This window comes from Bos mutus, chromosome 13 (genome assembly GCF_027580195.1).
Source record: "Bos mutus isolate GX-2022 chromosome 13, NWIPB_WYAK_1.1, whole genome shotgun sequence".
NCBI classification, from domain to species: Eukaryota; Metazoa; Chordata; class Mammalia; order Artiodactyla; family Bovidae; genus Bos; species Bos mutus.
In genome coordinates this window covers 62,268,103-62,295,758 of record NC_091629.1, presented here as the reverse complement: position 1 = coordinate 62,295,758, position 27,656 = coordinate 62,268,103, and the positions used below count along the sequence as shown (strand labels likewise).

At 41.6% G+C, this 27,656-nt stretch overlaps 2 protein-coding genes across 6 annotated transcripts in view; one reads left to right on the top strand and one right to left on the bottom strand.

The window, feature by feature from the left end:
• Nucleotides 1-8,404, bottom strand: part of ZEB1 (zinc finger E-box binding homeobox 1) — a 196,856-nt gene extending 188,452 nt beyond the window's left edge. For 4 of the 5 annotated variants that reach the window (XM_070381866.1, XM_070381869.1, XM_070381867.1 and 1 more), the window contains exon 1: nt 8,299-8,404. In XM_070381866.1, coding sequence (XP_070237967.1) covers nt 8,299-8,356 — 58 coding nt within the window. In that variant the 5' untranslated portion in view covers nt 8,357-8,404. Of the gene's footprint in view, nt 1-6,173; nt 6,674-8,298 lie in introns of those variants that run through there. The other variant, XM_070381868.1, reaches the window with a different exon arrangement.
• Nucleotides 6,358-27,656, top strand: part of LOC138990556 (transcriptional regulatory protein AlgP-like) — a 197,606-nt gene continuing 176,307 nt past the window's right edge. The window contains exons 1-2 of the mRNA XM_070382149.1: nt 6,358-6,411; nt 6,720-8,077. Of these exons, the coding sequence (XP_070238250.1) occupies nt 6,358-6,411; nt 6,720-7,817 (1,152 nt within the window). The 3' untranslated portion in view covers nt 7,818-8,077. The remainder of the gene's footprint in view (nt 6,412-6,719; nt 8,078-27,656) is intronic.

Genomic DNA, 27,656 nt, shown 5'->3' with positions numbered 1-27,656 from the left:
GGTGAAGGGAAAAACTGGTGTAGCCATTTCAGAAATAATCTGGCAGAACTTAGTGTTATTTAATATGTGACTAACCTATAACTCAGCAATAAGATGCCTGGATATATGTTCCCAGAGAAACTCTTTCACAGTCATTAGCAACATGTAGAAAGATGCTTTTTACAGAATTATTTGTACCCAAGAGTTGGAGTCAATCTGAGTCACTGTTATTAGGGGAACTGATAAGTAATCGTTAAGTGCTGAAGCAAACCATGAATGAAAGACGTGTACTTACAATAACATGAACAGATCTCAAACAACACTAAGTGAAGGAAACATCACAGCCAAGTATCAGTTATACGGATGCAAAACAAAGAACTAGATAATTTTACAAGGAAACAGCCAAGAACATACACAAAACACATTAGATTGAGTACAAGTGAGAGTTGGGAAGGAAAGTGAATGGAAGCTGAGGCAGGGAATGAAGAGGGAAAATGACAATCCAAGTAATAGGAATACGTCTCTAAGCAACACGATACCAACGCTGCACCTGCAATGTTTTAGATGAAGTCAGCACATCAACTGTCAAATTTGATGGATGTATGGGAAGAGATTAGAAATCCATTTTTATGAGACAACTGAGTATTCCACAAAATACCTTTGGTTTTTCCTATGATAAATCTTAGAATTCAAGACTTCTACTTCTTCCTTCTTATCTTCATAGGTAAAATGGCCCAATTAAGGCATATCAAGCTACTCGCCTGAGAAGCTGTAACCAAGTCCAAGCAAACTACTAACAGAATTTGGTAAAGTTCTTTTTCCTCTTTGAATCTGTTTACTTATCTGAAAAAAAATAATTTGGATAATTCTCCCAAATCCCTCCAGCTCCAAGATTTCATTTAAGTAGTATCTGTTCACATTAAATTATTTTCTCTCTGCTCCCACATTCCCTCCCCCCAATTTAAAAAAAAAAGAGTATCAAAAGAAATTTAGAAAAGGATGTAGCAATAGGAGTGAACAGCAACTTATTTTTTTAGAGTAGAAACGAGAAAACATTAGAGATACAGTGATGTTCAAAGAGCCTTTTCCCATATCTAAGGTAGAGTAAGGTTAACTGGAACCCAGGCTCAGACATTCTATTTCATGAACGATTTAGGTATTCCACCCATTACCACTGCCCCTTCTTAAAACACATGTTAAAGTCTCTTATGGAGTTTCTACTTGAAGGTTCTAAATTTCAGCTTTACTGTATCAGTTTTCAGATAAAAAATGACGATTCCCTAGAGGTCCCTTCCGTATTAAAAATGTTAAGATTCCAAAAGAATGATTAATTTTTAAATCAACAAACTGGTCACATTCTGAGCACTTAAACAACAAACAAGCGTTCAATTAGATCTGTGGATTGAATGGATATAAGGCCTTAAAAATAAGAGAAATCAGACTATATTGTAGCTTGGTAACCATGAATAGTAACCGAGGTATCTGAAGAATAGTGATGTCACATTTTACAAAAAGAAAATTAGAATCAGTATTTTAAATATTTAAAAGCTGAAATTAGAATATGCCTAAAATTCTCAAACTGGAACATATTAAAAGAGAAAAGGGACATCTTGCAATATTTTTAGAATACAATAATAAACATGAGAAATTGACATCACTCCCATATTTATCTTCATCCACACTGAAGTTTAAATATGGATGGGGAAGGGGTGGGGGAAGGGGAGTGGGAATTAAGAGGTCACGAAACATCTGTTCCTAATAATTCCAGCACAGATACAGTTGTTCCTGCAGGTCCCCCAGGCCGCCACGCTACGAGGTCTTCCACCAACAGCTACAGTGTAGACTCCAAAGCCCGCACATCAAGTCTCAGGAATCCACAGAGTTGACTACAGGACAAACATGTACGTGGACAATTAACTACATTCTCTGTGTCTACAGGGGACCTCTATTAAATACCAAGAAAATGTTTGAAGAAATAAACGAGAGGAAAATAACTTCTTAGAGAAAGAATAAAGAATCTAATAACATTTCATAGCTATTAACACAAGCATGGACTTGAATACTTTTATTTGGCTGATACTTTTGGAATCTTTCAATTTATCTACACCCCAATGATATTCTCCAAAGTATGTTTTAACAAAATTAATGGAAGTGGGTTGTAAACATTAATTTTTTTCTCTGAACACAATCTTCTAGAGGGCCTCTTGCTATTTAAGTTACTTCCATACTTTCAAGACACCCAGTTTCAGACTAACCAGCAGCACAAACCACCCCCGTCATGCACACAACATACTTAAAAACTGTATTTGGTAAAACCAATGCCCTAAGAATGTTTCCTTTACAGCTATCATTCTTCAAGCACTGTTCCACAGGGATGTTTGTCAAAGGGACAAACTTCCAATTATAACACGAAGAAATTCGGGGAACTGACGGTTGGTTAACAGTACTGTACACTGTACTTGAAAGTTGCTATGAGAGTAGAGGTTGAATGTTCTCATCATGACAGCAACAAACTGGTAATTATGTGAGGTGAAGGATGTGTTAACTAACCTTACTGTGGTAAACACGCTGCAATACACATGTGTATCAAATTATCACATTGTACACCTTAAACCTGCAGTGTTATGCGTCTATTACATCTCAGTAAAACTGGAAAAAATAAGAAAAAAGCCACTGTCTCATCCAAAGGAAAGATGATTTCCTATAGCAAAGCTTGTACAGTAGGTCCCATTTCATTTTAACCAAGGTTGCTGCAAAACTTTTCCTACTCTGGGTATATCCATTTATTTTCCACTTTTAATACACCTTTTTTAGCTATTATTTAGCCAGTTATACGCATAACATAGTCTTTCAAAAAGTATTTTCACTTTATATATCATTTTTAATATATTGCATTTTATTTCCTAATTAAGGCACTTTAATTTTAAAAATTTACATTTTATGTCAATAATGAACTTTAATTTTACTTAGCTGATAGGTCTGTTGGAAATGAAGAGACATTTCTCCCCATAAACTAGTGATCATACTGCAAGGATTGTGATGGTGGTGATGGTTTCGTCCCTAAGTCAGGTCCCACTCTTGCGGCCCCATGGACCACAGCCCACCAGGCTCCCCTATCCATGGAATTTCCAAGGCAGCAACACTGGAGTGAGTTGCTATTTCCTTCTCCAGGGCTTCTTCCCCTTTTTCACGCCTAAATACTACTATCATTTCATCAAGTCCTCTAACCTCTCACTGCACTTTTGCACATTAACGCATATCTTCTTCCAAAATCTGTGTGATTTTTCTTTACCTCTTCTGTAATTCACGACAAGTAGTTAAGAGTAGCTAGTAATACAATTCCACATCATACTGCATCTCTGTTTACATCTGGCTCTAATCACACGCTTATAAGTGATTTATACAAGGGAAAGCAAAAAAAGAGAAAAAAATAAAAACACATCCAGGAGAAATAATTATGCTGTTATTTCAAATGTATCATTTCCGATTTGATAGAACTTTCTTACCATATGCTTCAAAGCTATCAAAATTGAAAACACAGGGTATGGCATTTTAAAAAATACTGTCTACAAGAAAGAAGAGAAAGTCCTAACCAAATATTCCATATGTTTTTATATCAGAGTCATTTTAACAAGTGATTGATGCTTCCAATTTATAAGATAGTTTAAGTTTTACTCCACGCTACAACTGTACATGTCATGGCTTCCTGGTGAAGTTCCTTAGTTCGTTTAAAAAAAAAAAAGTAAACCAAAACTATTCACTGTTGAGCCCTAGGAATTGGTAGAACACCAATCTCAAGAACTATGTCAGGAAATGTGAAACAATACACACAAACACACACTCTTGAAGAACTATGACAACCTAAAATGAGAAATTCACACAAGTTTACCTGATAATTCAGGTAATTCCTACCTGAATTCCTACAATTCAAGATAAAAGAGTATTACAATTGCATTAAGGTAATGGTGTTGGTGCATTAATAGAGAAACCATTAAAAGTAATTACGGAAATAAATATTCATGACATTTGACCTAAGTAGGAATTCCAAAAGTTTACAGTTACATTAACATAATTATGTAGACACAGGCCAAAAAGATATAAATACATTGAATCTTGTGCAATATAAGTTATATCAATATACATTTGTTGGAAAGAATTCTTTGAATACAAGCATACTAATTAATAAGCTGCAGAGATTTTTAAATGAATTTAAAACTTCAAAACAAATGTACATTCCTTAATTTTCAGTTGATCAATTTAAAATTTATATACTATCTGATTCTGAATCTTAAATAGAAGAGGCGGGAAAGACAAAATCTAAAAATCAGTAACATCTGAGTAACTGCTGTTTAATACCTTCTTCAGAAGTTGTCTGCCAATCCATGTATAGTTTAAGTCTACATAAAGTATGAAAAAATAATTACACAGTATCACCAATTTCAAATTTTCTTACTATATCCAACCACTTACATTTTTAATGTCTTAAAGTATATATTCCAAGATCTTACTATGAATGAAAAAGAGAGTTAAAAAATATAGTAATTATGTAAAATAAATATGGACAAATCATTACATATTCTTCTCCAAACCTACCAACATAAAACTTTAAGATAGCAGTAATACAACTGGTCTAAAGCAAGACTAAATTGATAGGAACCTAAACAATCCTACTTCTTTCCAGTCCTGGCAGCCTAGAAAATGCTTATGCCTAACTTACCTAGGGCTAGTTTTAAATAACAGTTAAGACCCAGAATTACATCGAAGGTCCCTATCAAAGCAGAGGTCTCAAATCAACAGGAGATACGACAGGTTTATGGTAATACTAAAGCAATAATCATTTTTGTTAGCATCCTCTACTGGTGGTTTCCAAAGACAGCAAGCAGAAATGCAAATGACAGAAGATATGTACCTGCTAGTCCATCCAGGGTGAATTAATCAGTGTTAGTCATTAGTGACTAGAGTACACTTCTCAAGAAAAAAAAAAAGTAACCACAAAGAGAAGTGGAAAATGAGAACACAGATTTTGAAAATACAGCAAAGCATGACATTATAAATGGTAAAAAAAAAAAAAAACAATTTAAGCCATTCTAATGCCACTAACATCATTACCATAAAGTTACTACATAAGGTTTGATGCTTTCCTCAAACCTTGCTCAACTGGTCTACCCCTGTCAAGTCACATTACTTGATGCTCCCATTAATATCCTACTCTGCAGATATATTCCAGAGAAGAAATTAAAATATTTTACTGGAGGCTGAGCAGAAAATCTGCATGCCTTATTTCAAAATGAACAAAACATTATTTACATATAAATTACAGCATAAAGTACCTCCATGACTATCTCCTACTGTATACATCACATCATTTATTCCTTCATTAAAAAGATTTAAGAGTTAACATTTTTTCCAAGCGATTCTCTCCAGTAAACAACTGCAACTTACATATGATTGCGTTGCTAAGAAATCCTAACCAGCACCTATCCTGAGGTTTCACAACACAATGGCGTGTAACTTCATTTTTAATTTGCAAATCAGGAGGCTTAATCAAATAGCGTGGCTGTAATAATCAGCAATGGATGAAATGCATCTGAGAACAAAAAGAAATACAAGGATGGAGCCAAAAGTGATGAAAATGGAAGATACCTGTAGTAGCACACTGCTATCTGAAACACCTTTTGTTTTCTGGGAGTAATGCTCACTGCAGACAAGACGTTTTGTGCTAAACATCCCCAAATCTGTTTTTCTAATATTAAACACAAAGGAAAAACACTGACAGCAAACGTGATAAATAAATCCCTCCCTTGAGAATGAAAGCAGCAGACAGGAGGGGGCTGACATACATGCAGGAGAAAAACTAAACACCATCTTTTTTCTACCTGCACAAGTTGCCATTTGCTGCAGCGATCCAACAGCTCTCTTTCCTGTTGATTTCAAGTACCTTTCAGGATCGCTTTTTCCCCTTAAGTCATCTGTTGATATGCCTGATGGGTGTAATAGTCACATCCCAGGATCTTTAGAAGAAAAATCCATCCTTTCCTGCTCAGGTAAACATGTTTACAGCAGCTGCACAGACGCTGGGTGGTTCAGACTCACATGTCACACACATGTCGTCAGCAACAAGAAAAGCCCCTTTCTCTGGCGATGAACATTTTAAATAAGGTAAAACGCGAACAGCCCTTTCCAGACCAACTTACCTTTCATAAAGCCACATCAGCAACAGCAGCAACAGCTCAATATAGCACACACACTGTTTGACGCTAAAACAGGAAATTAAAATTGCAATAGCCTGTGCTCCGCTCCTGGCCGTAACAAGTCATCTCTCCACAACGAGGACGCCAAATATTAGTTATCGATCATCACTTAACAGACGTCTTTAAAATGCAAATGTGTATTTGGGTAACTAATACCGTTCACGAAAGCGGCGGTTTCAATGTCGGCTCGAATACATTAAAATTACGTTTACATCTTGAAACCGCCTAAAAACCTCCGTATCTGCTGCTAGACAGGAAATCCCACACAAAATCTAAAATTGCCAGGAAAGGTTACAAAACCTCGCGTTTCGCATCCCGGAGGGGAGGGAGAAAGGGAGCCCGGGCCTGGGGGTGGGGCGAGCGCCGGAGAGTTTTGACTTAAACCCGTATTTCCTCATTTTCTGGAGGATACGGCGATCCCGTTCCAGGCGCATTTATTTCCCTACTCTCGGAAACTCGTTTTAAAAATAACGCAGGAACCCATACGAGCCCCTCGGTCCGCTAGATCCGTGCAATTCCTTATATAGACTCGGCCGCAGCCAGCGGCAGGGCCGTAGCCGCCCATTATTCTCCAAACAGGTACCCGGCGGGCGGGGGCCGCGCTCCGGCCTCGGCCCTGTCGCCGCAGGAACTGTCCAGACAATACCCACCAGCAGACGGTCGCCGCGGAGCGGGCGGGCAGGCGGGCGCAGCATCGCCCCCCAGATAAGCAGAAATGCAACCAACTTCCACCGTCTCTCCCCACCGCAAAGGGCGACTGTGCAACCCACCAACACATGTTCGGGGCTCGCTCTCTCGCTCTCCCGTTATTATTGTTATTTTTCTAAACTCTCACACCAGGCAGATGGGGGGGGTGTGTGTGTGCGCGCCCCTCCCCGCGCAGCATCAGCACTCAGTAAACCCGGCGGCGGCCGCCGCCGCCGCTCGGGCAGCGGCGCCCTGCGTCCGTCGGTCCGGCCGCCCCCCTCCCCCACACTCCTTCCACCCGAGATCCCGAGCGCCGTCCAAGCTCCCTTCGCCGGTTTCACGCCCCGCGCGTCCGGCCCAGGTAACAACTTCCCCAAACCGAAAGAGAACAAGGGAGGCGCACGCTCGGCAGCCCATCCCCGCGCGGAGGAGGCGTCCTCCCGGGCGGGGGGACCTGTCTGCGGTGCTTCCCGGTCCCGAGACCAGGTAACAACTCTGCCAACCCGCCGCTGCCGCCCCCTACACACACCCCCCACGGCTCCCACGGCCGCGGCTTCGCGCCCGCCCCGCCCGCCGGCTCCCCGCGGGACACGGACCGCGCTCGGGGCGCTTAAGGGATCCGCACCCCACCCCGAGGACCGTGAAGCCCCGTCCCGCGCCGAGCGCGCCTCGCCGGCCGCTCCCAACTTTACCGCCACCGGCCTGGCCCGTCCGCCAGCCGCGCGCTCCGCGCACACGCGCGCACGGACGACACGCAGCCCGCGGCCGCCGCGTCCCGCCGCCGCGCGCCCGCAGCCCGGCCCGCCCGCCCGGCCAAGCCGCGGGGCCCGAGCCACCGCGCCGGCGGGGCCGCTGCTCGCGGAAGCCACTCTGCACGGACAAGCGCCGGGCACAAGTTAGTTCCTCGGCTCCGGGGCCTCGGCGCCGCGGGGACGAAACGCCGAGGGCGCCGAGGAGGCGGGGAGGGGGGCGCCGAGGGGGCACAAGAGTGGGGAAAAAGTGCGGAAAGAAGCAACAGCCGCTCCCCCCCGAGCCCAGAAAAGTGGGCGCCGCGTCCCGGCCGCCCGCCCGCCCGCCTGCGCCGGGGATGCGGCGGCGGCGGCGGCTAACGGTCCAGCGAGGCGGCAGGGGCGGCGGGAGCCGCTAGGCGGAGAGACCAGGTAAGAGACATAACGGTTCAGGGAGAGCGGGCGGCCGCGGCGCGGCTCCGGCGGCGGCGGCCCGGAGGGGGGCAGAGAGCACTACTTTCTACTTTCCCACTCCACTTGGCCCGTCCCTGCCCGGCCGCCCCCAGCCCAGCTCGCCCCCCTCGCCCTTGGGGGCGCACCGGCCGCCCGGCTCCCCCTGACTCCGCCGCTCCCCGGTCCCCTCCGCCACTCACCGTTATTGCGCCGCGGGTTCGCCTGCTTTCTGCGCTTACACCTGGGGCCATCCGCCATGATCCTCTCGCTTGTGTCTAAATGCTCGAGTCACCTCCTCCCCCTCCCTCCCTCCCCCTTCCCCCCCCCCCCGCCCCTCCGCCTCCACCCCTCCCCCCTCCCCACCGCACCTGGTTTACGACACTCGCGGCTTTACGACATCACCTTCCTTACACCTAGAGCCACTCGCTCTACGGCCGGAACCTTGTTGCTAGGGAGAGGATGGTTTGCGGCAGACGGGGGAGCAGCTGAGTTTGCATGGAGGGGCGAGGAAAAAGTTTCCTCCAGGTGTCGCGGGTGGGGGTGGCGGGGTGGGGGCGCGGGGGAACCGTGCGGACGTGGTCCGAAGGGCGACTGGCCGTCGGAGCCGAGAAAGGTAAAATAGGAGCTCTGAACTGGCCACACCCGCTGCGGCCGCCAGGGGCACGTTCGGGTCTAGCTGATTCTCGCCGGCATCCCGTGCCCTCGGAGCCGCCCCCGGAGTGGCGGGATCGACCTGTCTTCCTTCGGCCTTACGGGGGGCGGGTTCGGGGGGTGGCGGTTCACGCAACCCCGGCCGCCCGGGGATGCCCCGCAATCGGGGGGCGGGCAGGGGAGCGGCGGGCGGCTGGTTCGGGACACGCGGCGCCCCGAGACTACCTGACCCCGCACGTCGGACTCCCTGCCTCTCCTCGGACGCACGGTTCCCCCCTCGCCCCCCGCCCGCGAGCAAACCGGGGGTGGGAAGTGACTTCAACGAGGTAGAAGTTCAGCTGGACCGAAAGAAGGGCGAGAAGTTCCGCTTGCGAGCCACCTCGGCGGTGAAGCGGAATGAGTAATCCCCACGCCGGCCTGTCTCACTTCCTCCTGCGCGCTGGGCGCTCACCTGCTGTCACCTCGGCCGCCTCCGCCCCCAGGCCGCGCCCTCCTCCCTGCGGCCACGTCCGCCCTGCGGCCTCCCACCCCCTAGTACATCGGCCAGATCCGAGGCCCCCAGACTTAAGAGTTAAGGTGTTAACAGGCCACAATTTAGTATCTGGGTGGGCAGCGGTCGCTGTGCAGAAACTTATGGCGTGAAACGAGGGCTGGCAGGTGTGGTCTTGGCAGGTGATGGATGGCGATTTTATCTCGAACTGCGTACAAGTTCAGGGATTTCTGAAAGACCACGTAGATACCAGCACAAATACCAAGAAGGTCACGTCTTCAATATTCAGTAGAGACTTCGCTCTCCCCTCCTCCCCTCCTTCAAACGAGGAAATGTCTTTGGGACCAACTTGAGGGAATACAACTGAGCTGTGTTGCGAATAATAAAGAGTTATGAATGAACATTGTAAGAGATGATAAAGAAGTTGAGAAGACTGAAACGTCACAACGTATTAGAAGTAACAGTCAACCTAGCACAGTGCTGTCACAGTAGGTGCTCAACAAATTTATGCCTATGATTTTTGTCATGGCGACAGCAGGACTTTTTTTTATTATGTTAATTTTTTGAACACCGTCCAGGCTTTTGGAAGATTAATAATCTTTCCAAACCTTTCATCTGAAATAAATTTACAGCTGAAGTCTAGTAATTTAAAATTAGAAAGTTTAATCCTGAATATACATGAAAATTTTCTCTCCCACGTTTGCTTTGGCATTTTGATAAGTGGATTGTGTTATTTATTGGTGCATGAAAGGGGACTGTAACTATTCTTTGCTGTGCGTTATGTCTGTGTGTCTGGTCTCTTCCTCAGTACCAAAGCTAGAGTCATCACTCTTAATGATCAGCTTAAGTACAGGCAGTCCTGATCTCAATCCCATGTTCACTGAACTTGTACATGTGAGAACCAGAACGAGGCTCATGCATTGCTCGGTTCAAGTGGTAATTTTTCCCTGCCCTCCCAAAAGCTGTGTTCTTCAGTTGCAGGCTTCTGAATCAGCTTAGACTTTATCCTTTGAGGACACCCCTGCCCCACCTCTCAACACACACAATCACACATCCCTGCCCCGCCTCAACACACACACACACCATCTCCCTGTCCCACCTCTCAACACACACACACACATACATCCTTTTTACAGCTACCCAGCCAGAAAGGGAAAAAAAAGTACTTTCTAACTCAAGCACACATTTCACTTAGTCTTAAACTTAGGAAGTATCACACTTTTTTCTGAAGTAACCTGTCCTGATCCACCTACTAAGCTTTCTTCTGTGTTCATGGGAGTGTGCTCAGTTGTGTTGGGCTCTTTGCAACCCCATGGGCTGTATAGCCTGCCAGGCTCCTCTGTCCATGGGATTATCCTGGCAAGAATCCTGGAGTGGATTGCCATTTACTCTTACAGGGGATCTTCCTGACCCAGGGATCGAACCTGCATCTCCTGTGTCTCCTGCACTGGCAGGCAGATTCTTTACCGGTGAGCCACCTGGGAAGCCCCTTCTGTGTTCATCCTTACCTTGAAATCAGATACAAAGTGAAGGAATAAACCAAGTAGGAGTTAAACCATCTTTGGTGGTTACTGGTTTAGTTAGTTTGGGCCAGACTATTCAGCTCCTTGCAGACAGATACCTTTTTTCCGCCTTTTGCTTGCTTGTTCATTTTGTGCCCTCAGTACCTGGCAGGGTACCTAGTCACATAGCAAATACTTGAAAAGGAATTTTTTTTTTTAAGTTAGTACCGTTGACCTTTTCTGGATCTGTTCTTGGCTATAAACTAAGGGTGGTTAATCTGCATTCATCACATTAATTCTTAGGGGCTGTTGAAATTATGGATGTGAAAGCCGTTTACTGCCATTTATATCCTGCCTTATTTTGAGAATTATTGCTCTTGATTTTAGATTCTCCACAGTCATTTTTCCCCCAAATGATTAATCCTGCTCACTTCTGTTTTTTTAAATATATGCAGGAAATACTGATATACCAAATTTTCTAATACAAAATTTCAATTTTTTAAAAATCCTATAGTAATGGGTTAGTGGAGGACAAAGGATCCTGGCATGCTACAGTCCGTGGTATCACAGAGTCAGACATGACTTAGCAACTGAACAATAACAACAGTTAGATTGTAAACATAATATATGTTTAAATGCACTTTATTTACTGTGATGTTCCCAAAATTATTGAACTCTAAGCTGAAACGACCGGAGTAGGCAATGGCAACCCGCTCCAGTACTCTTGCCTGGAAAATCCCATGGATGGAGGAGCCTGGTAGGCTGCAGTTCATGGGGTCGCAAAGTCGTACATGACTGAGCGACTTCACTTTCACTTTTCACCTTCATGTGTTGGAGAAGGAAATGGCAAGCCACTCCAGTGTTCTTGCCTGGAGAATCCCAGGGACAGCGGAGCCTGGTGGGCTGCTGTCTATGGGGTCACACAGAGTCGGACACGACTGAAGAGACTTAGCAGCAGCAGCAGCAGGATGACAAGAAAGCAGGCAAATCTCAGAGTAGATTGCTGCTTTAAACCTGATGCATATGTGATGGTTGCTTCTTATCTCTTAAATATAACTGAAGAATTGGGAAAAAAAATCTTGTGAAGAACTTTTAAAAAGGAATTTTTTAATGTTTCAAGATTTAAGTTTGTTTAGTCAATTATACTTCAAAATTTAGGTTTCCTTAAACAAGATGGGGATACTAGTTAGAGTTTAACATGTGCCCTGTACTGTTGGTTTTTTGTATTTGTGGTGTCATTATACAGTGTATATTCAATGTGTACTCCTAATTTTAATGTTACTGAAATGTTAACATTGCTTCTGGAGAGCACTGGGATTGCACATGCTGAAGGAGAGGTATTCTGCTAAAAATGAATTACTGTAATCTTTTCTAAATTTACAGGGAAAATGTAAATCGGTAGAATATTTTCAATATTGAGTTTTTTCTATAAATTTTTCATAAATCCTTTGCACCTGCTATTCACATTCCATGTAAGATTCATGTATACAGTAGGATAAAATTTGACATAGTTAAGTTTAAAATGTGCATATTGCATGGTGTTCCACTTGGAGCATATGGTTTCCACGCACCTCACTTTCTGAACACATTCGAGAAGTATAATATTCTATGTGTGTATCTTCTGTTGTTCAGTTGTGTCCGACTCTGCGACCTCATGGGCTGTAGCTCGCCAGGCTCCTCTGTCCATGGGATTTCCCAGGCAAGAATACTGGACTGTGTTGCCATTTCCTTCTCCAGGATAATATTGTATAATCTTTGTCAAAATAAGAAATCAGTTATTTTCGTGGAAAAATAATATATCTATTTCATGAAATAAGTTGACTATATTAACTTGTAATTAAAAAAAAATCTTTAAGTCTTGAAAAGAATCCATTTGAGACATGTTATCCATCAAAGGAAGGAATGTAGAAGCCCCACAGAGAGGTGCTCTCAGTCTGTGGCTCAGTAGTGACCCTGGACGTGTGGTTCACAGGGAGTCCGAGAGGGCAACTGTGTCTGGAAGTAAACATGGCTACCACGTGATGCAGAACCAAGGGCTGGCCTAAGGACGCACACACACTTTTCTAATGAAGCCTCCCAGGAGGCAGTCATAGGGACAGGTGTCCCCAAACCTCCATGTGATTTTATTATATATTGCATCATGAAACAGATTTTCCCTCTCTGGGGAATACTCCTATTTTTCATATAAATTTCTGAAATGTTAACCCATGGGGCTCCTTATTTGGAGGACAGTTTTTCAGGAACATTTCTAACAGATGTTAAGTATAAATAAATGCAGACAGAATTGTTTGAAGGCAGTTAATGAACATCTAAAAAGTAGTTTCTATAAAATCACAATACTTAAAACAATTGCTTTCAAAGGCTGCCTCTACAGAAGATAGGTCATAGTTTCTATTACTGAAATCCTTTATGAACATGAGTAGCATTTTTTTCATATACTTAACAACTATAGGTAGGTAATTTGTACTAGAGATGGGGAAGCAACGTGCATGTTTAGGATTTGAGGGAGTTTTAAGAATCTTGTAGTATCAGAGGTCTGATATCAGGTTTCTACGGCTGTTTTTTTCCCTTTTGTCTCAATGTATTTCTTTTCTCTGGCATCTTGGCTTATTTCTTGCAGCTGACTGGTTCTGCTACAGAATATTGCTATTTCTTTGACCTACAGTTCTGGCCTTCTGTATTCCACAGACCTTCAGTTATAATCATTGCCTCTACTCCATCCTTTCAGTATACATATTAAGAATATTTGCAGTCAGTAACAGGTTTTAGATGTCCCATCATTGTGTTACGCTCACGTGGAAAAGTCGGCAATTAGAAACACCGTGTTCAGATAGCACCGTGTGGAGCTTTAAGGCTCCTGATCAGGCACTTCTCGTTTTTTCATCTTACATATCAATTTCTTTGCTCTATCTTGTTGTCTCACTTAAATAAATAGATCACACCTGTGCCCCTCTCGACTGTCTCATGTGTTAATCATTCTCTTCATCTTTATCCCAGGTTTAGCCTAGATCTCTTTGGGTCAGTTCCCTTTCTGTTTTTGTTGAAGGTTTTTTAAATCATCCCCGCCCTGTAAAATGCTTTTACAGAAAAATATTATGAAGAATGAAAAACTATGCTGGTTACCCTCTGACCCTCAGAATTCCTTCACTGCATTTGTGTGCCGTGAAAAACTGGTTTCTATGGACCACATCTCCCAGGCTCCTTTGCCCTTTGGTTTCTGTTCGGTTTCAGCCAGTTTGGAGGCATTGGCAGATGATCAGAGGAAGGAAAGAGAGAGAGGTCAGGATATTAATTTCACCTTCCCCCACACGCCCTCCTGCCTGTCTGTGGCTTTTGGCAGAAACTTCATTCCTCTACCTAAGGCCATGGCTCGGATCAGACAGTCCTGTCCCATGGCTACAGGTCTTGGCAAGTACCAGAAACGGCTCCTTCCCTTTGTCCCCTCAGGCCTAGAGATGGTCATGGTTTCCTCCTTACAGTTGTGAGTCCTTATCCCTTGTTGGTTCCCCTAATGCCTTCCCACATCACTGTAAGTAGTCTCTTTATCAGACTCTCTTCAATTTACCCTTGGAGTGTGCCATCTGTTGCCTGCCAGGCCCCTGAGTTGTACACACCTAGAAATGTGTTTTTATCCTATTTCTTTTTTTTGGTTTCTCTGGGATTGATTGATTTATTTATTTCTATTCAATATTCTTTTTTTTTTATTTTATTTTTAAACTTTACATAATTGTAGTAGTTTTGCCAAATATCAAAATGAATCCACCACAGGTATACATGTGTTCCCCATCCTGAACCTTCCTCCCTCCTCCCTCCCCATACCATCCCTCTGGGTCGTCCCAGTGCACTAGCCCCAAGCATCCAGTATCGTGCATCGAACCTGGACTGGCATCTCGTTTCATACATGATATTTTACATGTTTCAATGCCATTCTCCCAAATCTTCCCACCCTCTCCCTATTTCTAATCAAGCATTGTTTCCATGAATTACAACACTAAAGTTTGAATGTGAGGTAGATGCCTTATGTCATCATTATCAGGCATATACTCATGTCCTAATAAGTGTACATGCAAAATCTGGCAGATGCTGCAAAGAAATGTGCTGGAGTCTATGACATACACTTATTCAGTTACTGTTTTTGTCAGGAAGCCCCCTGCCTTGGTTGATCTAAAGTAAGAGAAACTACTTTTATATACTTCAAACAATGGGCCAGGGGAATCAGTGCTTCAGTATTAAGATGGAGAAGATGGCTGTTCCCATCTGTTTCTTCGTGTTTTAATAATGGAACCATCCATGCTTATCAGTGGCCCCAGAATGGTCCTTGTATCTACCTCATGGCTACTGTGCAGCTCAGTCCTGGTCTGTAAGTGATGTGCTGGTGGATGAAGTCTCAAGAGAGGTGGTTCACCATTCCTTCTCTTCCTGCTGGCTGGAATCAGACCTGCTGGCCAGAGTCCTGTCAGGTTAAGGAAGGCACACCAACAAGATTAGAGGAGCCTGAGTCCCTGACGCCACAGGAAAGCTTGTAACTTCTGCCTCCACGTCTCTGTTACAGAGACAAGTCAACCGACATCTTTTTTCAGCTGCTGTTGTCTCGGGTTTTCTGTCACATGCAGCCAAAGTTAATCCTGTTTGGTGTAGGTATGTGAATTAGTTTCCTGTTGCTGCTGTTTAAAAAAAACAAACACAAACTTGGTGGCTTAAAACAACACAAATACATTATCCTACATTTCTGGAAATCAGAAGCCAGAATGGGGCTCACTGGGCCAAAATGAAGGTGTTGGCGTGATTGGGTTTCTGCTGAAGGCTCTAATGGAGAAACTATTTCCAGGCCTTTTCCAGCTTCTTAGGTCCCTCCCCATCGTTTGACTCCTGGGCAGCTTCCATCTTCAAAGCCGGCAGCACCGGGCAGAGCCAATGCATGTCATGCTGCCCGATCACTGGCTCTAATCCTGCCTCCCTCTTCCACGTCTGAGGGCCTTTGCGATTAGATTAGGTCCACCCGGCTCATTCAAGGTATCGTTCCATTTTAAGGTCAGCTGATTATGATTAGGCTTATCCCATCTGCACCCTTATTTTCTCTTTGCCTGATGACCTGACATATACATCCAGGGTGTGCCCAGGGCATTAGGGCATAGACATCTTTGGGGGGCACTATGCCTCCCAAAGGATGCAAGCTTTAAGCTTCATGATTGAGAAGTATGTTTATGTTGATTAATCAGTTCATCTTAACTGATAAGCAGCTGTAAAGTATTTCACTAAGTGGTCATTTTTTATATTAACATTTAACATTGAGCCCCATAGAAGTTCTAATAATAATCCTTTGGTTCATTTATTCACCTAATATTCTTTTTTTTTTCCCCCACCTAATGTTCTTGACTGTATTCTAACATGACAGGTGCTGGGTGAGGCTATAAATGCCTAATTTGGTCCCCAGCCTCAAGAAGCTTGCAGGATTGTGGGATAAACAAGTTGACAAAGAGGCTGCTGCACAAATGTCTGTGAGAGACACCTAAAGTCACCTGGAGTCAAGGAAGTCTGGAAGAAGTGATGAAATTTGTCAGGAGGAGGAGAGAAGTGTGTTAAAGACGAAAGTCACAACATAGGCAGAAATCTCCAGATGAAAGTACTGTATTGTGGAGCAGAGGTGGGGGGAGGTGGCAAGTCCAGTAGAATGAATGCATCGAATAACAAAACTCACATGTTCCAGAAGAGGCTGCAGAGATGGGTGGGCAGGAAACAGATCCTATGAAGATGCTAAGGTTTTATAGTGACGAGTTGGAGCCATGGAAAGGTTTTTTTTTTAATCAAAAGTGTCCATGTTGTACATGATGTTAATTAGTCTTCTGGGTGTGGGGGATGAGGGGGTGAGCAGAACAGCAAACATCAAGAGAATTTTAAAAGTTTTTTTTTTTCCTCTTGAATAATCATTTACAAAGGAATAACTGAGCAAGTAAATACAGGCTGTGACTATCCAAACGAAGCACAGATGAAAGGTAACATTTCCAGATTATATTAACAAGTAGTATAATAATATGAAAAGCAATGTAAAGCATAATTATCATTTCTAATGTAAACATCATATATAGTGTTTATATTAGTAGTAGAGTTGTTTCAGGTTATACATTCTTGCAGTGGTCTTACTAGCTCCTAATACTGCCTTAGTACATGGTAGGACCTCAAAATTATGTATTAAATGAATAAATAGTTTTTGAAAGGTTCTCCGATGTATCTTTTAATACTTGCTTTTTTCCCCACTATCACGTTTACTACAGCCCAACTCATAAAAGCTCACATCCTCTCCATTCAAATCCTGGTGTCTTCCAGGTTACCTCACATATTCTCAGGAAGGCAGGTCGGTTTTCTTTCCCTAGTTTTCACCTTATCTCAGCACTTCTCCAGTTGTATCAGAGTTCTTGAAAATTGTACCACCAGCCCCACGTAGCTGGTAATTCCCTCACCCACTTCAGAGCACGTCGTACCTTCCACTATGGTGAGCGTTGACCATCTTGACTGTTTCACATCTCTCTCCTTGCCTAGTCTGAGGCTCTTCATCTTGGTATTTCTGATACCAAAAGCAATGCCTGTCTAATGGGAAGTACACTTGGTTAATTATGGAAGAGACTGAAAGCTCCTGCCATTCATGCATCATGTTGGGGGGGGGGGGCTTTGTGAAGAACAAATGAGATATTACATGTGAAGTTTTACATACTGCTTGGCGCATGGCAAACAATGATTAGTACTACAACAAAAGCAAATTCTCGGGCAAAGATCAGAGTCAGATGTTAAGGGCATAATCTAGCATTCCTACACAGTGCCTTGCTGTTTAGGCTAAAGGATAAGGTAATTTTTATCCCTGAAAATGTCACTTCAGGTGTAGGTGTAATGATTCTAATTAAAAGGCAGAAAGAGAAGATGATATTAACGTGTTGTTTGTTTAACATCAGTTGGTTAGGTTGTCTAGAAATACTATTGGCTCACATTAGTTATATTATCTCTAGAACATCTGTCTACACAGTAAGTGAGCTCCCTTTCCTAGAATGAGTAACACTATTTGCAGTGCAGTTAGATCGTGTGGGGGGCTTTTAAAAATGCAGATTACAGATTATGAAAGGAATATTAAAAATTCTTCATTTCTGTATTTGTAACAGACACCAATTCAAAGTGGGTCAAGCCAAGAGTAGAGGTGCAGACACAGAATGGACCTGTGGACACAGGGGGGAAGGGGAGGGGGGATGAACTGGGAGAGTAGGACTGACAAATACACACTACCACGTGTAAAGCAGGTAGCTAGTGGAACCTGCTGTACAACACAGGGAGCTCACTCCATGCGCTGATGGCCTGGGGCCGGGGGGTGCAGAGGTGGGAGGGAGGGTGCGTGTGCTGATTAGCATTGTAACAGCAGAAACTAACACGGCACTGTAAAGCAAGTTTACTCTAGTAAAAAGTAAAAATTTGCTGTAGCCAGCCAGGCTCCTCTGTCCATGGGATTCTCCAGACAAGAAAACTGGAGTAGGTTGTCATTTCCTTCTCCAGGGAATCTTTCCCACCCAGGGATCGAACGAATCCGTATCTCCTGCTTTGCAGGCAGAATCTTTATCACTGAGCCATCTGGGAAACCCAATAAAAACAAAAATAGGGAATAATAAATAAAAACAAGGTGGCCCAAGAAAAAAGAAAGGATTTATAATAAGGATGTGAGTGGGATTTTCCCCATGGAATCCTGGAGTTGGGGAGCAGCTGGTCAGGACTGAGGATCCGGGACACCTGTAGATCTGCAGGCAGTGCTGCTCCCTTGCTCACCTCTGCACCCCTGTGTGGGTCTGATTTGTTTTCTCTCTCAACCTCCTGCTCTGCATGAGGGTGAGATGGACTCAGGAGAGGTCTGGCTCGACGCTGTAACATCACACAATACTTGGGGTGAAAACAGTCACCGCTACCCCAGCCCCAACGTAGGGCTGTTCACTTTTCACGTGTAATTTATACAGTGATGATAATGCCTGGTTTTTGCCATATATGTGTATAAGAATGGTGTATAATTTAGTGTTATCCTGCCTTCACTGAACATATCAAATACATTTTCCCAGATAGGCACATAGCCTTTATGATTGAATTTTTTTTTCTCACTCAACTGTGAAGTGAAGTGAAGTCGTTCAGTCGTGTCCAACTCTTTTCGACCCCATGGACTGTAGCCTACCATGCTCCTCTATACACGGGATTTTCCAGGCAAGAGTACTGGAGTGGGTTGCCATTTTCTTCTCCAGAGGATTTTCCCGACCCAGGGATTGAACCCAGGTCTCCCACATTGTAGGCTGATACTTTACCATCTGAGCCACCAGGGAAGCCCTTAGTCCTACTTAACTGTAACATTCCTCAAATTGATATACTATAATTTACTAAACCAGTTATATCTTGTTGAACATTTACATTACATCCAGGTTTTTTGTTGTTGTTATATGAAAAATGAACACTATCGTATGTTTTTTGTCATCTCCTAGAGAAATAACTCTTTAACACTGGAATTATTTAGTCAATGGAAATGAACATGGTTACATCTTTTTAAACCTGTCATCAGCATGCTTTTGAAAAGAGTTGTATCAACTTATGATGCCACTGGAAATATAAGAATTGGTCTCACCAAGACTAAAAATTTTTGAAAATAGGTAGCTTATTCACAGTACTTGGAATCATACAGATCATTCTGTGCTTTAGAATCTATAGGAAGACACTTAAATGAACTAATAAAGAACATATATGAATATATGTTCCATATAATTAATCCAGTAAATTCCATACTGGATTAAAACATTAATAATTCCATCCCTGAATCTTGAGACCTATTCAAGCGCTTTCATGCCTGGTATTAAAAATATGTGTGCATTTATTCATTTTTTATTTTAAATTCCCTTATTAGTGCAAGAACAGTTTGTATTTCATTTATGTTCTAACTAAGCTTATCACTGGATCTTAAAATAAATGTCTAGTAAAATGAGAGTATTTAGAACTTTTGTAAGTTTCAAAATTCTCACTTGCTGTTATGGAATAATCAGTTAACTGCAAAGATTCCTTTTCTATGATAGCAAAGGTTAGCAATTTTAGAATACTTGAAAAAATATATTTGGCTATCAAATAAACTGGAAATTAATCCAAAGGCATTCCTAGGAATACTATGCAATCATTTAAAAAGAATGGAGCATGGGACTTCTCTGGTGGCCCAGTGGTTAAGAATCTGCATGCCAATGCATGGGACTTGGGTTTGATCCCTGGTCCGGGAAGATCCCACGTGGTGTGGGGCAACTAAGCCTGTGCACCAAAACTCCTGAGCCCGGGCTCTAGAGCCAGAGAGCTGCAACTACTGAAGCCTGTGAGCAGCACTGAAGACCCAGCACAGCCAAAAATAATTTAATAAACTTTTTAAAGTAAAAAAAGAATGGAACAGTTGATCTGAAAAACTCTCAAAGATAAAAAGTAAAATTAAAGTTAGGTAAAATGGCAAGGTAACAGAGTGTATAGTTATCTACCATTTATTTTATCCTCATAATTGTACACACACATATACATGCCTGTGCATAAGCTAGAAAGATGATGGTGCTCAAGAACATGGTAAAGTGATTCCACATAAAGCTGTAAAGTAGGGAGACAGCCAGCTCTTAGCCCTGCTGATGAGCGTAAGGATAGCATGGTCTGACAAAACTGCAAATCTCTGTTAGCCAGCATTTTTACTTTTGATTCATATCCTAACCATACAGTTCTGGCCACTTTCCCATTTTGCTGAGTTTCTATAGTACATTCTTAACTCAGGTGGTTTTTATTTCTCTATCAAGATTGCCTTTATCCAACAAAGAAAACTTAGGGAAAGGAAGCTCAGTTAGCCAAAGATGGATGAACGAGTGAATGAATACATGAGATTTGAGAGTCCACACTCAGCAGTTTATTGTAGGCATGTGAAGTGAAGTCAGGTCGTCAGTTGTATCCAACTGTTTGTGACCCCATGGACACCAGGCTCCTCCGTTGGTGGGATTTTCTAGGCAAGAGTACTGGAGTGGGTTGCCATTTCCTTCTCCAAATTGTAGGCATAACCTTAGGCAAATCATCTAACTTCCTTGACCCCAAGTTCCTTCTCTGCTGAATTAAACCTAATTCCCCTACATAAACTAAAATCCCCTACATACGCACAGGGCCTTTAAGTATGACATGAGATCATGTGTGTGGACGTTATTTTGAAAAATGTAAGACGTCAAGTTTTGAAGTTTTACTGTGCAAACCTGTATCAGTATAAAAATACTTCCTAAAGTCAAATGTTAAGGAATTTTGAATAATTAGCTCCTTTGTATTTTGTTTGAACCTCTAATATTAACTCATTTCAGTAAAATATATTGAATTGATTATTTTTAATTTCTTTCCTTTCTCTTGCTCATGCTCTAATGGAGGTGCCTTTAAACAAGGAAAATGTCAAGACCAAAATAGATAAAAAAGATAGAGGAAAAAGAGGTCTGAACTAAAGTGGCATATCAAATATTTAACTATTATTTTAAAACCACCATGATAAACTTTTGAAAAAATATTTGCTTTTTCTTTCTGAAGGCTTTTGCAAAGGACTGGCTTTGGTTTTATGACCAGTTTTGTCTCTGAAATTGTCTTCCAGGATTTCAGCCAACTGTCAAATGCAATTGAATTTAGTCACATTTTTCCTTCTAGATTACCTTATAAAGTGCTCCCAACAGACCATTAAAAATGCCCACAAATAACCAAATTATTATTTACTCCTAACTTTGATATTGTTTTACATTTTGCTGTATAACTTTAGATAATTGTGGTGTTTTACTTTCAGTAGCAATATTGTAGTTATAGGTAAAGTCATTCCTATTTAAAATAGTATGGAGAGCACCCACACTTGGAATCAACATTATTCAATACATTTTGCTGTTACTTACAACTAGTCATTTACATTATTTTATTTATATTATTTTAATATAAACAGTTGTGGAATTTAGTCATTTTGTATACATTTAATTAATGAATGTCATTAGATAAGTATTTTTTTCTCTTAAGTAGCTCAACTTATTTTCTGATTCTACCAATCCAATATTATGCTTTTGATTGGTAAAGTCACTGACAAATATCTGTTACTGATATTTTTCAGATATTCAAATATCTGAAATATAATTTCAGATAATATTACAATGATACAAAAGATTTTCTGACTCATATTTTCACATAGCTAACCAGTGACATATTTAGTAAATTCTAAAAAGAAACATATAAATGCATGCGTGCTAAGTCACTTCAGTCTTGTCCTACGCTTTGCAACACTATTAACTGTAGCCCACCAGGCTCCTCTGTCCACGGGATTCTCCAGGCAAAAATACTGGAATGGGTTGCCATGCCTTCCTCCAGGGTACCTTCCTATCTCAGGGATCAAACCTGCATCTCCTGTGTCTCCTGTATTGCAGGCAGATTCTTTACCACTGAGCCACCAGGGAAGCCTCCTAATATATGAATATAAAATATCAAATGCTAGCATAAGCTTTATAAATAGCAGAAATGGTTAGTAGAAGAAATTATTCAGGTACTGTCTACTAAGAGAAAAAGATGAGAAACATTGACTATAGGAGAAAAATATAATTAGTGTCATGAGACAGTTGAATAAATTAATTCTTCATTTTATTTTCTGTCCCTACAGAAGTCATAGTAAGTCAAGAGAACATGGCCTGAATTTCTGTTTTCCTTAGTCTCTAGTTTACTTATATTTTTGTCCTCCCTCAAGCTCACTTTCTTCAGACTTTGGGTGCGTTATGGATGTAAATCAAACCACTACAGTTCACTTTGAGCGTTGATGTTGATTATAACGCATGTCCTCCTTTACACCCTCTCCCCTTCCACTGTCAGTCAGCATCGAACTGACCAAAATGTTATCAACCAGACAGAAGCACTTGATGCAAAGAATTGGACAATCCATTAGCTAGAAAACCATTCCCTGAATAATTCAAAAATCAATTGAAGCTCTTCCCTCAGATACAGAATTGTTCTGGAGTTCCATTCATTGTTGCATTTCTCCTTTGCAGAGCCCTGGAAAACACAGATCAACGGTGTAACAGCAAAAGACATCATGATACCAAATAGGGAACAAGGGTCTGGGAGATGCTTGGGACCTCTTAATTTCCAGGCCACTTGATAGCAGATACAGTTCATTACACAGGAAAATTGCTTGATCCGGGAAAGGAGGGTGCTGGAGGTGAGGGAAAATGAGCTAGTCCCCAACACAGTTCACCTTGCAATTCAATCATTTCGATCTAACTGGAGAATGATTGCTGTTGCGTTCCAGATGAAGAATGAAAGCTGCTTTCTACAAGAAAATGGCGAATCATGTATCCCCTGTGTTTAGATCGGAGAACAAAAAAGAATAAAAGGAAGGGGGAAAAAACCCATGTCTGTTGATGCACACTTATGAATTTAATAGAGAACGCACAATTTGTAGAGCCTTTATAATCTACTCTCAACATGGTTTTATTTGAGCTTCATTAACAGCGCCAATTGACATTATTCCCATCTCATATGTATAGATACAGATTCAGAGAGGTTGCCATCACCCAGTTGAGAATAGTCTAGACTGGGACTCAGCTGACACTGTAAGTAAACAAATCCCACCTTCAAATTCTGTTATACTTGGTTAACATAAAAGCATACCCACGGCTTTGCCAAAACAGAGTTCTGAAGCATAAAGGAAATGTTAGCCTTCAGAAAAATAATGAGCACAAATATTTTGGTGAACATTTGGCTATGCAGTCAACATTTCTGTAAGTTTTCTCATGATGTATACCATTTTGAGTGACTTGTAATTCTTTCTATATCCCCTCTTCTCTACTTGAACAATTCCATGAACACAAGAGATTCCTTCAGAAGGTTCTTTTTCTCCATTCCTCCTGATCTGCTGCATTGATTTCTGTAGTATCCAACCATCAAGTTTTTAATTATCTTTATTTCATAATCAATTGGTCCATGTCTTTTCTCTCATGCTCCATTATAAAGTCTTTTATGAGAGAGACTATGGGGTGCTTGTAACTCCTGTTACTGTGATGGTCATGTCTGGAAAGTATATATATTTTCAAGTATCTTCCATGATTGATAACTTCCATCAATGACTCATATTGGAAAGGGTCCTGACTGGAAGCTGACATGGAAAGAGCACATTTTGTCTCAGAGTAATTGACCTGAACTTAACCCAATAGGAACCAAAAAAAAAAAAAAGGTTGGAAGAGCAGTAGCCCTTTTGAAATGAGCTACCAAAGATGAGCCATCACATTTTATATCATTACTTATGGTATTAGTACACCTGACTTCTGAGAGCCAAGGAAGTAAAGGTTGGTTTGGGGAGCAGACATCTTTGACGTGACTAGACCAAAGGAAGGAAAATAGCAGTCAAAAGTTGAAAGATGTCCATCATCCCAACAACTTAATAAAATTTGGTAGCCCTGGAATAGCAAGGGATCTAGATGGTCCATGAAAGCGGGAACACAATACAGCTTGGGAGTTACAGAAACAGAATAAGTCAAGACTATGTCTTCTAAGAACTTCCCTGGTGTTTCCAGTGGTTAAGAATCCATCTTGCAATCCAGGGATGCAGGTTCAATTTCTGATTGGGCAACTAAGATCCTACATGCTGTGGGACAACTGAGCCTCTGTGCAGCGACTACTGGGCCTGCACGCCATAACTAGAGAGTTTGTGTGCTGCAATGAAAGATCCCACATGCTGCAACTAAGACCCTACACAGTCAAATAATTTTTTAAGAATATATCTTCTGAAGTGAATACTTCTAATGGGGAAAACTAAGAGTTGGGGGGAAAAATCTGACATTACACAGTTGCTAGCATAACCCACAAACATAATGCCAAAGACTCTTTTGAAACACAATTTAAAAGTTTTATGATAAAATAATACATGGAGCCAAGAGTTCATAACTATCTCCTTTTGGACCTAGATAAATTGCCAACCTGATGCAGAATTAATTTGTAGAACTCTCAAGGCACCATGCCTTCAATAGGCACATTTTAAATTAGCCAATAGAAAAATTAAGAAATGGCAGACATATAGATGTAGGGAGAGGAAAAGTTTTTTCAGGCATCACAAGATGTTTTACTTGTCATGGAAGGCAATTTAAGCATCAGGGCAAGATCCCAAAAGTATGCATCTCTCGCAGCATCTCAGTTAACCTACTTTTTCAAACCAGGATTACCTGGAGTCAAAACAAATGACTGCAGAGCAGGAAAAAAACTCAAATAGCCTACCAAAAAACAGTTTTAAAGGGAAAAATAAAAATGTTTTAAAGTAATCGTGTCTCAGCACTAACACATTCCTACAAGAATAAAGATAGTTTTATATAGATGCACATACACATATGATGTAGTGATTGAGAATTTGAAAGAGTAAAATGAAATAAACATATTGACTGGATATCGAAGAATGAACATCAAAAGGTAAGGGTCTAGTCACACTAAAAATATTTTGGAAAGAATAGAGATAATAACAATTTCCCACAAAGAGATGTCAGCAGAGAAAGAATATCTTTTAAAAATCATCCAAGTCATTAACAAACAGAACAAAAGAAATCATAGTGAAATTGAAAGATGTTTGAGTGAAGTCAACTGTTGGTTTAAGGCATAAGAATGATTGTTCTTTGAGTATCAAGAAAGTGTGGTAAGGTGATTACAGAAAATACTGCTGGATTGTTTTTAGAAAACTGGACAGAGCTGTGTGCCAAGTAAGATAAAAACAGATCAAATATTAAGTCAAAGATGTCAAAACAGGCCATTTAACCTTATAAGCCTACCTTGGAAGCAAGGGAGAGTGCCTAATCTTTTTAAAGAGGGATTTTTAAGAAGAAATCATCTTTTCCATTCATTGGACAAATATTTATTGATCTGCTTCTGTGTGCCAAGCACTGTCCTAAGTTGTTGGGAGACATCAAGGGGCCAGAGAGACACAAATCCTTGCTCAGCAGAACTTGCTACTGGATGAGACAAGTAATAAGCAACAGATATAGTATAAATAAATAAGCAAATCATTTAACATGTTAAAAAGAATTAAATGCTATGGAAAAGTAGAAGAGGGTAAGAGCGATTAGAGATGCTGATTGATCATGATCCCCTCTTTTAAATTACTGAGCAAAATTACAATTAGCTGGTAACATGGTCTCAGAAAGGTGCATGCTGCAATTAAAAATAAATTTTAAAAATAAAGGTGCACGCTGGCATATCCAGGAGGGTGTTGGGGGAGCTAGGCAGGTAGGACTTCTTCCATGCATGACTGTTTGATTTTAATTCCTCCATAATGTTCATTTGGTCCAAAGCAGGTGTTGTCAGAGCACCAGGATGGAAGCAGTGGAGTTCTCATAAGAATATAAGTCTGTTGTTTAGTCGCTAAGTCATGTCCAACTCTTGCAACTCCGTGGACTGTAGCCTGCCAGGCTCCTCTGTTCCTGGGATTTTTCAGGCAAAAATACTGGAGTGGGTTGCCATTTCCTTCTCCAGGGGATCTCCTCTACCCAGGAATCAAACCCGAGTCTCTTGCATTGGCAGGCAGATTCTTTACTGCTGAGCCACCTGTGAAGCCCATATAGTCTGTTATGAACACTGTAATGAAGTCTGTGGTGTCTCTCATTAATTGACTCCCTAACACCTGTTCTCCTTATTTACCTTGCTTTTGTTTTCCATTATGTTAAATACTATTTCACTACTGTTTTAAAACAAAATAATTGAACATATGTGCAGTTACCATTTTAAACCCTGGCTTTCTTTCCATCAGTGTTAATGGTGATACAGTTGCCCGTGTTTGCATGTTGATGAAAACAGGGCTAATGTCTAACCACACAGATGAAAACGCAGAGCTCATATGTTTGCATAGCACCCAATATGGAGGGATTTGCTTTCTGCTGCCAGGGACCATGGGCTTCAAGTACCTTTGCTCGTCTCTTCTAAATTTCATCCAAGTACATCATCAGTAACACTAAACTCCACACCACATCAATGTGGGAACTTCTGCCTCTTTTCTCATCCTTGAAAGATCATTAGAAGTAGGAAGCTGATGTATCATTCTTAAACTCCAGTCATCCTAGTTCAAAGAGCTTTGGGCTCATGACCACTTGAAATCTCCCTCATGATAACATTACAATTTTGCCATGATTGCTCACCTAGTTGGGTGAAGGGCACAGTGTGTGAGGCAGAGCTGAATATTATACTGCACTGTTCCTAAAAAAAAAAAAAAATCTCAGTTACTTAGGCTTAAGTGACTTGGTTTTGTTGTGAAAACCAGGGCAGTATTTAACAGAACTTAGCAAATCTTGGTATTGCAATGACCTAGGTTAAGTCTTGTCCTTTAATGACTAAGTGCCTCTCCCGTTTTGTCCACAGTTGGTTCCTCTGTCCCAGCCAGAGCTCAGCTCAGCTCACCCCAACTCCTTTGCATCGAGGGGTGGGGGTGAGGGGCGGGTAGGACCAGAACTGTTGTAATCTCTGATAGAGGAAGCAACCAAGTATGCATGAGAACTCTGGTTGGCTTATTTATTTTCTATTTTATTTTGCTTTTTTTTTAAACTTTTTATTTTGTATTGGGGTATACCAGATTAACAAACAGTGCTTATTGAAAAATATGCTCACCTAGGATATGAATTCTAGAATTTTTTTAAAATGAAACATCTCTTGTACAGTCATTCTTAATAATTCATTATTTTTTCAAGATGGAAAAAAACTCAAACTGGATATTGCAAAAAATTAGTATTTCCAAGTCAGTGTTTTACTACTTTGTATGTAATTTATGGATCAAGCCAAAATTTTAGAATTTAAATTTGTGAAATAGTCAAGTCTCAATACTTGTGTTAGTGCAGAAGCAGAACCACTAAACCCTGAGTCATTTTAGTCCTTG